This window comes from Lucilia cuprina, chromosome 4 (genome assembly GCF_022045245.1).
Source record: "Lucilia cuprina isolate Lc7/37 chromosome 4, ASM2204524v1, whole genome shotgun sequence".
NCBI classification, from domain to species: Eukaryota; Metazoa; Arthropoda; class Insecta; order Diptera; family Calliphoridae; genus Lucilia; species Lucilia cuprina.
Window position 1 is genome coordinate 67231467 of NC_060952.1, and position 14521 is coordinate 67245987.

The following is a 14521-nucleotide window of genomic DNA, read 5'->3' on the forward strand; positions in this document are numbered from 1 at the left end:
ATCTGCCGAGTATTCAATAACTTTGAATCATTATAACTTTTTTGTTTATGGATATTTTTCCATTTTTATTTTTTGCTTTTAAAGGTATTAATCTATTTATTAGTAGTAGTATGTTGGTAAAAATATACAGGTAATGATAATTTCAATTCATTCACTAATAAGAAATATCAATGACTGAATTACAGGTTATACTAATATAGTACTAAATGTTAATAGGTAGACAATTCGTAATTATTTACTTTGGAATACCTGTATCGGAAATGACAAGAATTGGTATATAAGTAAACTTCTCAGATTTTAAGTACCATATTTAATAAATCTACAATGAAGATTACATAAAGTACGAAGAGTTGTGTTCCGTTTTATGGAGTGTATCTTCAAAAGGGCCAGAAAAAATTGAAGACATTTCAAATTATATAAAACTACATATAGTAGAAAAGTACACAAAACAGGCATATCAAAAATTGAAAACTTTTTGATGTAAAAAGTAAGTCTGTGGATGGAAATCAAAAGAAATTTCGATTAAAATTTTGTAGTTGGATGGAAACTACTACGGAAATTTCAACTTACATCACATCAACAGGAGCGCCTTGCAAGTCATACGAAGACTTATGGTGAAGGTAAAAAAGAGGGTCACACAAAAAAAATTTTCAATCTCAAATGAGGAAATTGCTGATACATTTAACGAAATGCTGAAAAAGGAAAACCAACCTATGGATGCCGTACATATTGCAACTTTTTTTCCTAATGCATCACCAAAACGACTTAAGCGAATTGTGGAAAGTATACCAACTCTAACATCACAATCAAATTTTACTGAAGAGGAAGCAATAGCGCTTATGTTGGAACCGGGTCTCAGTCGAAATAAGTACCAAATATTAAGGAAAGCTCTGCATGAAAAAGGACACAATATATTACCATCATACAAGGCGATCCAGGAAAAAAAACAAACTATCCTACCATCACCTATTGCTGTTAATGATGTGGAAGTTTGTATTGATATAACATCTTTGCTCGAAAACACATCATCAAGAATTGTGTCAGACTTTTCAGAAGACCAACTAAGGAAAATTCATAACTGTGATGTTGTCTTAATGTGTAAGTAGGGATGTGACGGTTTATCAGCACTTCCAGAAAACAAACAAGCTTGTGGAAGTCGGACATTAGCAGACTACAAAAGTGTATTTATGTCATCATAAAAATCAAAATTTTAGGTTTATGTTTTTTGAATATATTTCTTCAAACGTAGTAAAAATTTATTTAATTTTAGTTTATTCTTATTCTACAAAACAACCCTGAACAGCTGTAGACCCATTGGGTTAGAATATATAAAGGAGTCAAAGAAAACAACAAAAGATTTAGTGGAATATTTAAAAGATGAAATAAATGCACTGGAGCCCATTTGCATAAAAATAAAGGAATTCTCTATTAACGTATCATATCAGCTAAGCTTAACAATGATTGATGGAAAGGTCAGCAATACCATAACAGAAACTTCTTCCTTCTGGAGATGCTCAATATGTAATGAGAAAAAGTCGCAATTCTCAAATATAGACAAAGCAGAAGTATTAATGAAGAAGTCCTGTCTTTCGGAATGCCAGAATACGATTTTTGGATTACTTTTTACACATAGCATACGACCTCAAATATAGAAGTGTGCCAGAGAATCTTACTAAATCAACAAAAAATAATGAAGAATTGAAAGAACTGAGAGCTGCGGAAAAAAGCAGAATCCAAGAAGAATTTAAAGTTCAGATGGGATTAAACATCGACAAACCACTTCCAAGTTGCGGTAGTACAAATGGCGGTAATACGGCGAGAAGGTTTTTCGTGATTTTGAAATTACTTCAAAAATAACTGGAATCGACAAGGAGTTGCTTCGAAGAGTTAACACTATTTTAATGGCACTGAATAGTAAACATAAAATTAATGGAAATCGATTTGGGGAATATACATCTGAAATTTCTAAATTACTTGTATCTCTGTATCCATGGAGGGAACTAACACCAACAGTAAACAAAGTATTGTGTCATGGTCAAATAATAATTGAATCGAATATTCTTCCACTTGGAGAGTTAACAGAAGAAGCCCAGGAAGCGAGGAATCGAGATTTTAAGCATGATGTTGTCTTAATGTGTAAGTGGGGATGTGACGGTTTATCAGCACTTTCAGAATACAAACAAGCTTATGGAAGTCGGACATTAGCAGACTACAAAAGTGTATTTATGTCATCATTAGTGCCATTACGAATTCGTTCATATTCCCTTAATCCATCATCGTCAAGCATCGGAAATTCATTTGAAGATATATGGATGAACCCCGCAGATGCTCCAGGGACGGAGCTGTGGCGGCTCAAAGTAGAGTACCTACGACATGTAAAATTTTTAAACTCGTGCCATTTTTTTGTTTTCACACACATATTTTCTGAAAGCGCTTGACGAGATCTTGAAAAAACATGCTTGGGCATACTACTTATCTCTTATAATATCCGAGTTATAGGCATTTAAAAATTTAGTGATACAAAATTTACCATACCTTGGTCCGCCTTTTTTTTGAATACCGGGCGTAATTTTGGACCAAATGGACTCAATTTTTTCTTGTTAGTTAGACAACAACAAACTTGTCCTATTTTTTGAAAATGTTGCCACTGCATCCTTCCGAATATGACCTATTTTTTATCAAAACTTCAACTTTGGGCGACATGTTCTAAAATCCCAAAGCTGGGATCAGAAAACTGAAAACAGTTTTGGAAACCTCAATATGTTTTCTATTTACTCCAAAAGTATTTTCCCAGCCCTGAAAGAAATGTGGACCCTATGGGCAAAAATGTAAAAAAATCCCATTTTTGGGATTTTCATTCCTATTTTTGGGAATTGCGGGATGCCCTTTGACCTTTTCAATTTTTTTTTTGCATTTTCTTATTTGAAATGACAAATTTAACAAGCGTTGAAGATTTCATTGAGTTTTGTTCATAAATAAAGATTTTGTCATATATTACATATTTGTTAAATTTCTAAAACTATGATTTATATCAAAATTTTAATAGGGTCGCAGTTAGCTACAACAATTTAGTCCATATTTATCCCTTAATATCTATTTTAGTTAGATATGGAAATTCTCGACCCTTTACAAAAAATTTCAAGCCAATATCTCAATTACATTCAAAAATATGTTCATTTAAACCTGTATCCTTTAATTTCATATTTTAGTATTAAATATGACAGAACATGTTTAAATCTTATATTTACCTATTTTCTATTTGTTTGCTTATCCTTATAATTGAAAGATCCTATTATGCTTAAATTTTCAGAAATTTATAACTATTTTTACCAAATTTTTTTCGACAGATCATTTCGTTCTGTTTCGTTTATGATCATGTAGGTAAAAATATACAGGTAATGATAATTTCGATTCATTCACTAATAAGAAATATCAATGACTGAATTACAGGTTATAGTAATATAGTCCTAAATGTTAATAGGTAGACAGTTCGTAATTTTTTTACTTTGGAATACCTGTATCGGAAATAACAAGAATTGGTATATAAGTAAACTTCTCAGATTTTAAGTACCATACTTAATAAATCTACAATGAAGATTACATTAAAGTACGTAGAGCTGAGTTCCGTTTTATGGAGTGTATCTTCAAAAGGGTCAGAAAGAATTGAAGACATTTCAAATTATATAAAAACTACATATAGTAGAAAAGTAGACAAAACAGGCATATCAAAAATTGAAAACTTATTGATGTAAAAAGTAAGTCTGTGGATTGAAATCAAAAGAAATTTCGATTAAAATTTTGTAGTTGGATGGAAACTACTACGGAAATCTCAACTTACAACACATCAGCAGGAGCGCCTTGCAAGTCATACGAAGACTTATGTTCAAGGTAAAAAAAAGAGGGTCACACAAAAACTTTTTTCAATCTCAAATGAGGAAATTGCTGATACATTTAACGATATGCTGAAAAAGGAAAACCAACCTATGGATGCCGTACATATTGCAACTATTCTTCCTAATGCATCACCAAAACGACTTAAGCGAATTGTGGAAAGTATACCAACTCCAACATCACAATCAAATTTTACTGAAGAGGAAGCAATAGCGCTTATGTTGGAACTGGGTCTCAGTCGAAATAAGTACCAAATATTAAGGAAAGCTCTCCATGAAAAAGGACACAATATATTACCATCATACAAGGCGATCCAGGAAAAAACAAGCTATCCTACCATCACCTATTGCTGTTAATGGTGTGGAAGCTTGTATTGATATATCATCTTTGCTCGAAAAAACAGCATCAAGAATTGTGTCAGACTTTTCAGAAGACCAACTAAGGAAAATTCATAACTGTGATGTTGTCTTAATGTGTAAGTGGGGATGTGACGGTTTATTAGCACTTCCAGAATACAAACAAGCTTGTGGAAGTCGGACATTAGCAGACTACAAAAGTGTATTTATGTCATCATTAGTGCCATTACGAATTCGTTCATATTCCCTTAATCCATCATCGTCAAGCATCGGAAATTCATTTGAAGATATATGGATCAATACAACTCCGGGTTCAAAAAATTTTTGTAGACCCATTGGATTAGAATATATAAAGGAGTCAAAGAAAACAACAAAAGATTTAGTGGAATATTTAAAAGATGAAATAAATGCACTGGAGCCCATTTGCATAAAAATAAAGGAATTCTCTATTAACGTATCATATCAGCTAAGCTTAACAATGATTGATGGAAAGGTCAGCAATACCATAACAGAAACTTCTTCCTTCTGGAGATGCTCAATATGTAATGAGAAAAAGTCGCAATTCTCAAATATAGACAAAGCAGAAGTATTAATGAAGAAGTCCTGTCTTTCGGAATGCCAGAATACGATTTTTGGATTACTTTTTACACATAGCATACGACCTCAAATATAGAAGTGTGCCAGAGAATCTTACTAAATCAACAAAAAATAATGAAGAATTGAAAGAACTGAGAGCTGCGGAAAAAAGCAGAATCCAAGAAGAATTTAAAATTCAGATGGGATTAAACATCGACAAACCACTTCCAAGTTGCGGTAGTACAAATGACGGTAATACGGCGAGAAGGTTTTTCGTGATTTTGAAATTACTTCAAAAATAACTGGAATCGACAAGGATTTGCTTAGAAGAGTTAACACTATTTTAATGGCACTGAATAGTAAACATAAAATTAATGAAAATCGATTTGGGGAATATACATCTGAAATTTCTAAATTACTTGTATCTCTGTATCCATGGAGGGAACTAACACCAACAGTAAACAAAGTATTGTGTCATGGTCAAATAATAATTGAATCGAATATTCTTCCACTTGGAGAGTTAACAGAAGAAGCCCAGGAAGCGAGGAATCGAGATTTTAAGTATGTTCAACTTTTCAGCTTAAGAAAATGCTCCAGGCAATCACAGAATGAAGATATTTTTAATAGTTTACTTCTATCTTCTGATCCTGTTCTTTCAACTATGCGAAAAAGATGGATTCGTTATGAAACTCTATCATCTCAAAACGAGGAAGATTTAAAGGACTTATATTACCCTCAGGATATGTATACCGATATGACAGATTATTTTATAGAAAATAAGTAGTGTTAGGAATTAACTATATAAGTAGGTTGTAAAAATCTAAATTCTCTTAAAAAAAGGTTTAACATTTTAGCTATATTAGAATATTTATTTTCTCTTCCTCCTTCTCTTTGCAGGTCCTACGGCAATAGTGTTGGCAGGTGCAGCAGTGGGTTTCGGTCGTCCGTATTCTGTCCAGGTTCGGGTAATACATGTAAGTATTGCAAAATTGATAGCTCTTTTAAATAATTATTTCTAATAAACCTTTTTTACATATATGCATATAAAAAAATGAGACACTTGTGCAAAATCTGCCGCAAAGTTTTTAGATAACCTAGGCCTGACGTCGCCAACTTTTCACTAATCTTCTTCTTATTTTCTACCTCGACTCACCTAACTACAGGGTGCACACGACACACTTTTCCCATAATATACATTAAACATTTATAGAAACTAGATACAAACGTTTTCAATTATTTTCTAAATAAAATTTGGTTATATCTTGCATACATTTTTCACATATTATATATTGCGGAAGTTAGCCTTGTGGAACTTCCAAACGTGCTAAAAGCTCGCCAGCGATGTTGCGGAAGTATAAGAATTCTTGTCACTTGATGCCGAGCTCGGGAACGTCTAAGAGTAACGTGGAAGATACTTCTGGAAGACCCGTAGAAGAAACTTCTAGATGACTCTTGGAAGTAAGGTATTGCCAAAGACTCTTTTAGATGTGACTAGCAAGTCACTTCTTGAAGTGACTACTTAGTATCATCTAGAAGTGTTCCTATCTTATCTTCTAGAAGATGAATTTTCTCTTCTTCTAGAAGAAGAGTATTCTCGTCTTCTAGAAGACGAGTTTTCTCTTCTTCTAAAAGATGAGTATTCTCGTCTTCCAGAAGATGAGTTTTCTCTTCTTCTATTTGTATACTTACCAAAATAAAATCTATAAAAATAAATCTATATAAAATGAAATTTTATAGTTTTTATTGAAATAATTAAAATTAAAATAGTAGAAAAAATAATTGATTTAACAAAAAAAGTAATATATGTACATTAGACCGACTCATAAAAAATGGTGCTTGAGTTACCCCCTCATAATATTCGCTCTTATGTAATATGATGTTACCCAAAATATTTTTGGTTAAGTGTTGTCCATTCGTTTTAAAGAAAATATCGTATGGGAATACGATTTTTCATGTTAAATTAAATATTTTAACCCAGCTTCAAAAAATCTTTGTTAAGTTTTATAATGGTTCCCAAAATATTTCTAGTCTCTCGATGGCCGTTCGTGAGCTGAACCGGTTACAAAAAAGTCTCTTTTTAGTTATTTTGTTTTAAATTATACAGTATTTCTTAAACAATATATATAGTATGTGGTATCAGTTGAAAGGTTTTTTGAAGCCAAGTCTAGTGGTGCGCAAAATTAGCAAAATTGTGCATACATTTTATTTTTCTTAGTGAAAAACCTAACAATTTTAAATATTTTGGAATATGACAATTATAAGCAGACGGTTATTTATGATTAATACTTCATTGGACGCGGCTTTAAAATATCTTTTAAACGATACCCCGTATTGGATATTTTGTTTTAAAACAAACAAAAATTAAAAATAAAATAATTCCAAAATACCTTTTTTTAATTTGGTCCAGCTCACGAACAGCTCATCATAAAACAAAGCAAGTAACATTTTGAGAGGGGTAACAAAAACACGTTTTTGATTTCCATACAGAGTGAGTAGGTCTAATGTACATATGTATCAAAAATTTAGAATAATTACCTTATAATAAGATAATTTTCAGGAAATCTGTAATAATATTCCAACTGCTGACTTAGATTTAATATCTTGGGAACGGCATGCTCAATATTAAGAATATTAGTATCATATGATAGGTCATAGAATGACCTGGTGTTAATAACTAAAAAAGTACCTATAATTAGAATAATTAAATCCAAAGCTATATGAAAATTAATAAAATTGTATTTATTTAAAAAAGGTGGGTTTAAAAATACCTGATTTCAATATTAAATATCTTATATGGGCAATTTCGTGTCGAGTGACCCAAGTCAAAAGTAATTTATGTATAAAACAGTAGTATTAATTTCAATATAATGATTCCAGATAGCGTTTGAATACTTTAAGTAAAAATTTTAATGTATTTTGTTTTTGTTACGATAATGAAATACAAATAAAATTTTAGCTCAAAGTGATCATACGTAATCTAGAAACAGGACCTAAACGCGCTAATAGTTTAATAAATATTGAAAGATAAGATTTAACTCAAATAAATCTAAATTGGTTGAAAATGCAATGTTCATCAAATGAAAGTACAACTTGAAAAAGTCCTTAAATGCTTATAACTCCTAAACCAATTAAGATATTAGACTTCGTTTAAAAATAATGGAAATGGAAGCCGTTTAGAGTTGTTAACTTATTCCTAAAATAGTATTTTAATGTAAAATATGACAACTTACTTTTTAATTTAATTTATATAATCCTTGAAGGTAATTACTTTTTGGTATATTTAATAAACTTCGTCAATTAACAAAAACTTATTAAATGTTTATTAACAGTTAACTTTTAACACAACACTGTCATATTGTTTTTTATTACTTAAGATTCACATTATATTAATTACACTATTTTTCTATGAACTTTAAATTCAATAACTCATTTAAGTTTAACAATGAATTATTAAAACTAAACATGACTGGACAGAACACAAAACATCACAGAACTTAGCAAAATTTCTGCATTATTTATTTTTATTTTTTTCGCGTTCACGCTAAAAAATGGAGTATTTATATTTTTATGTTTTTGTACTCTTCTTACTTTCATCCGGAAGTAACCTAAAACTATACTCTCAGTCGGCGAAAACTAGAAATCAATGTATTTTGTTTTTGTAAAATGTGTGCTCTCGTCTGACAATCGTCCAGAAGTGACTAAAATCCACACTTCCAGATGAATAAAATACAACATTAATGAGAACACTTTTCAAACTGTCTTCCAGAAGTGACATAAACATACAAATCAAGAAGATACAAATTAGGAAACAATGTATTTGTTATTGTAAAATGTGTGTTCTCACCCAACTCTCATACAGAAGTCACTAAAACGTATACTTCCAGATGAAAAAAGTTTAACAGTCATGTTTTTTTGTTTAAGCATGTTTTTTTGTTTAAGCAAAATGGAAGTAACTTAAAAGTGTATTTCTAGAAGACGAAAATTCGAAATCAATGTATTTTGTTTTTGTAAAATGTGCGTTCTCGTCTGACAATCGTCCAGAAGTGTTTCTGACGTGGCGTTTGGGGTGATGCGCAATAGTTTTGTCTTCTAAATGCTTGAAGGGAACTATTGCGCATCACCCCAGACCCCACGTGACTCCATGACTTAGTAATTTCAGATCTTTATAGACGGTTTAATTCTAAGTTTTTGAAAAAATGTTCATGAAAGGTAATGTTTTTATTGATTCAAAACAATAAATAAATAAATTTATTAATTTTTAATTATTTTATTTTTTAGAAAGCAGTAGCTAATATTGTACCCCCTATTAAAATACTTCTAACCGAATTAAAATATAAAAAAGGATCTGGTTATATATGTCTTATTTCATCACGTGGTTCCATTAAAAATGTCGATTATTTGCAGAAAATGTAAAAAATGGATCTGACCATTTAAACTTTGGTGGTAAATGTATTGGACATGAGAGAATCCTATTTTTATTACTTCCTAAAGTATAACTGGTAATTTCAATAAATACAAAAGTATGTATATGGGCATTTCCACCGAAAAGTCCACCGTGGCTCAAAAACATAAAGTCATAAAAAATAAAATTTCAACTTCTATTATTATAGAAAAAGATTCAAATTTTATTATGTTAAAGACCCCAAAGCTTTACTTAACCACTATGATGAGAAATCGGAATTAAAAGTTACAATAATATTTTTCCACATTTAGTAGCATTTGCTTTTGATAGTTTTTATTATTTTAAACGCTAATATTTAAATGGACTTTTATCAGAAAACATTTGTTGAATTAATAGTTATCTTAAAACATACAAATATAAAAAGATAAAGATCCTTAAAAGGCAAATTTTCGGTTTTCTTTCATAGACTTTTAAATGTCACGTTCGTCACGTTGAAACAGGATTTATCACGATAACTTTTTAGTTGGTATTCAGAAAACTTTGAATCTAAATCAAGTTTAGTATATAGAACTCAATTTAAAAAAAAAGAAAAATAATTCTAAGCGGGGTTTTTTTTTATAGAATTTCAAAGTCTGTCACGTCACATTACATAAATTTTCTCAAGTGCAACCTTCGAATTGTGAAATATTGTTATTTAATAAGATATTTATACAAATTTTATCATTGGAAATTTTGTCACATCACGTCATGTCACGTCACACATAACGGCTTGTACAAAAAAAATCTGAAAACTATTTTTTAGTTCTAAAAGCTGAAAAATAATCAATAAATATTCCAAATTACAATAAAAAAGGTTTTAACCAAATAGCCAGGTGAAACTCGCAGATTTTAACATTTTTGTCAAAAAAGAAATAAGCAATTTCTATTTCTGTCACATCACGTCACGCACTTTAACTACTTATATCTTAGGGCCATTAAGATCTTTCAATTTCTTCTTCCGACCAGTTATAGAGCTATTGAAGTCCTATATAAAAAAACAAGAATTTTTAAAAAATATATATGTTTATATATTTTTTAAAAATATACGACCGTCACGTTCGTCACGATGGAAATGCCCACATTCAATATTAATTATAAGATTATTTTGGTTTATTTCGTTGAAGGATTAACGCGTTCCATAATATAACTCTTACAATTTGATGGATTAATCATAAAATTGATAAAGAACTACAAAAATATTTTAGAGTCCAATGTTTTACAATTTTTGGAAGTATACCAGTCAGCAGTTGGAATATTAATACAGATTCCCTGAAAATTATCTTATTATAAGGTAATAATTCTAAATTTTTGATACATATGTACATTAGACCGACTCACTCTGTATGGAAAGCAAAAACGTGTTTTTGTTACCCCTCCCAAAATTTACCTTGCTTATTATAAGGTAATAATTCTAAATTTTTGATACATATGTACATTAGACCGACTCACTCTGTATGGAAAGCAAAAACGTGTTTTTGTTACCCCTCCCAAAATTTACCTTGCTTTGTTTTATGATGATTCCCAAAATATTTTAAGTGACCGCTGGACCAAATTAAAAAAAGGTATTTTGGAATTATTTTTTTTTAATTTTTGTTTGTTTTGAAACAAAATATCCAATACGGGGTATCGTTTAAAAGGTATTTTAAAGTCGCGTCCAATGATGTATTAATCATAAATACCGTTTGCTTATAATTGTCATATTCCAAAATATTTAAAATTGTTAGGTTTTTACTAAGAAAAATGAAATATATGCACAATTTTGCAAATTTTGCGCACCACTAGCCTTGGCTTCAAAAAACATTTCAAATGATACCACATACTGTATATATTGTTTAAGAAATGCTGTATAATTTAAAACAAAATAACTAAAAATGGACTAAGATAGGAACACTTCTAGAGGATACTAGGTAGTCACTTCAAGAAGTGACTTCCTAGTCACATCTAGAAGAGTCTTTGGCAATACCTTACTTCCAAGAGTCATCTAGAAGTTTCTTCTGCGGGTCTTCCAGAAGTATCTTCCAAGTTACTCTTAGACGTTCCCCAGCTCGGCATCAGTTCTTCCCGACTGGTGACAAGAATTCTTATACTTCCGCAACATTGCTGCACAGTGTCAGATTTTGGAAATTTAGGGGGACTAAACTCATTTTTTTGTGTGTTTTTTTGATTATGTTTAAATGCAGTACGACAGACAACTGTCCAAATAATAAATAAATGCTTAAGAAAGTGAAGGAATGTAAACCAAAACAAGGTAACGGTATTCTGAATGTCGTGTATATTACAAAAAATAAAAATCTTATTTTTATCTGCCGAGTATTCAATAACTTTGAATCATTATAACTTTTTTGTTTATGGATATTTTTCCATTTTTATTTTTTGCTTTTAAAGGTATTAATCTATTTATTAGTAGTAGTATGTTGGTAAAAATATACAGGTAATGATAATTTCAATTCATTCACTAATAAGAAATATCAATGACTGAATTACAGGTTATACTAATATAGTACTAAATGTTAATAGGTAGACAATTCGTAATTATTTACTTTGGAATACCTGTATCGGAAATGACAAGAATTGGTATATAAGTAAACTTCTCAGATTTTAAGTACCATATTTAATAAATCTACAATGAAGATTACATAAAGTACGAAGAGTTGTGTTCCGTTTTATGGAGTGTATCTTCAAAAGGGCCAGAAAAAATTGAAGACATTTCAAATTATATAAAACTACATATAGTAGAAAAGTACACAAAACAGGCATATCAAAAATTGAAAACTTTTTGATGTAAAAAGTAAGTCTGTGGATGGAAATCAAAAGAAATTTCGATTAAAATTTTGTAGTTGGATGGAAACTACTACGGAAATTTCAACTTACATCACATCAACAGGAGCGCCTTGCAAGTCATACGAAGACTTATGGTGAAGGTAAAAAAGAGGGTCACACAAAAAAATTTTCAATCTCAAATGAGGAAATTGCTGATACATTTAACGAAATGCTGAAAAAGGAAAACCAACCTATGGATGCCGTACATATTGCAACTTTTTTTCCTAATGCATCACCAAAACGACTTAAGCGAATTGTGGAAAGTATACCAACTCTAACATCACAATCAAATTTTACTGAAGAGGAAGCAATAGCGCTTATGTTGGAACCGGGTCTCAGTCGAAATAAGTACCAAATATTAAGGAAAGCTCTGCATGAAAAAGGACACAATATATTACCATCATACAAGGCGATCCAGGAAAAAAAACAAACTATCCTACCATCACCTATTGCTGTTAATGATGTGGAAGTTTGTATTGATATAACATCTTTGCTCGAAAACACATCATCAAGAATTGTGTCAGACTTTTCAGAAGACCAACTAAGGAAAATTCATAACTGTGATGTTGTCTTAATGTGTAAGTAGGGATGTGACGGTTTATCAGCACTTCCAGAAAACAAACAAGCTTGTGGAAGTCGGACATTAGCAGACTACAAAAGTGTATTTATGTCATCATAAAAATCAAAATTTTAGGTTTATGTTTTTTGAATATATTTCTTCAAACGTAGTAAAAATTTATTTAATTTTAGTTTATTCTTATTCTACAAAACAACCCTGAACAGCTGCCGACGTGTCAAAATTTGCTGAACTTTTCGTGGCAGACGCGTTACAAACTACAGTGTGTAACTTGTTAAATGAAAATTCATTATTTAATTTTTTTGGACAGAAGCGTACAACGCATTGCCGCATATAACGCGTGTTGTGTACGTTTTATACTTTTGTAAAATTTCAACCCTTTACCTCTTTCCGTTCGGACCTTATCGTATTTTCAAAAGACAGAAGGACGAACATGGCTTGATCATCTTAGAATTTAATAGAAAATAATATATTTTTGTTGGTCCACGATGTATTTCAAACCGATTGACAAAATTAATATACCCTCATCTTTTTTGATAGTGTGTATAAGATGTAGGTATTTTATTTTGAATTTCAATCTTTGTTTTGATTGTTTTGTTTTCTCTGATAATTAGTATAACTTATAACTTACAACTTGATTGTGTATTGACTATTAAAATATTACCTTCTGTTACCATTAGAAAACTGCGATTCCTTTTAATTACGTCAAATGATTCCCCAACACCAGCTAATAAGAATCCAGTTGTAGTTTCCTTTTGTAAAGCATTACATAAAATTATATAAAAGCAAGTTAGAGTGCAATATTCGGCTTCCCTATAAACATATGTATGTAAATATATACCCTTTACCTTAAGCTAGTTTTTCATTAACGCGTCGAATATTTATAAGTGCTGTAAGGTCACCGTAAAATTAGCATGAAAGTGAAGGGTATAATTATGTATATACAAATTTAAAAAAATGTACCGATTTTTATAGAATGTTTTTACCTCATCTGCGATTATTCCTATTAACATTCGCATGTCTTCATCTATGGACGAGACGTCTTTTAATCTTTTAGCACTGTCCATAAGTATTTGATGTTTGTTTGTTAAAGTAATTCCGAAATTAAAATAAATATATATTGCAATAAAAAATTATTATTTTAATAAAAAAATATACAAATGTATGTTGTACACTCAAAACAAATAATAGTAAATGTGATATTGTATTACAGCATTTCCTCACGCCCTACCCAAAAGTTTTTTCTGATAGAGTAGAAATAAAGTGATTTCGCCAAGGTATAATTACTCTGCAAAAATGATTGGAGTACATGATCCATTAAGCTAATACCAAAACTACTCTCCTGAAAACAATATATAGCTATATGATTCTTGTTGTTCTTAACAACAACATGGTCCGGCAGCATTACATAGGAAAATGTTGTGGACAGTGTTGCCACTTTGGTTATTATTAACCAAAATTGGTTATTTTTATTTTGCATGTGTATATGTGAATTATTTTTTCGTTTTGGGTTTTTTTTTGCAAACAGTTAAACTAAATGCTGTTTGCTTTTATTCCAAAAATAAAATTTAAAAAAAACTTCTTTTATCTCTAGTTTTAAATCAATTATGTGATGTGATACTCATGACCTTTGAATTCTATTATCTCACCATGACTTTTTGTTCTTTATTTACATTTTCTAGATGATGTTTTATACTAGTTTTTATTTTACCGTCTTAAATTCTACATGGCGCGAAGAAAAATATATATAGGTGTTAATAAATTTGCATATGCCATTGCCAACCTTTTAAATTTACATGAGAGAGACTAATAAATAAAAAAGGACCTTGCGTAAACCATCGTTAAGGAATATGCGTAAAA

At 30.4% G+C, this 14521-nt stretch overlaps 1 protein-coding gene across 1 annotated transcript in view; it reads right to left on the bottom strand.

The window, feature by feature from the left end:
- Positions 1-13806, bottom strand: part of LOC124419258 (protein eva-1 homolog C-like) — a 21306-nt gene extending 7500 nt beyond the window's left edge. Inside the window, exons 1-2 of the mRNA XM_046947890.1 lie at positions 13648-13806; positions 13293-13413 (exon numbers count right to left, since the gene is read on the bottom strand). Coding sequence (XP_046803846.1) covers positions 13293-13413; positions 13648-13728 — 202 coding nt within the window. The 5' untranslated portion in view covers positions 13729-13806. The remainder of the gene's footprint in view (positions 1-13292; positions 13414-13647) is intronic.
- Positions 13807-14521: the final 715 nt, after the last annotated feature.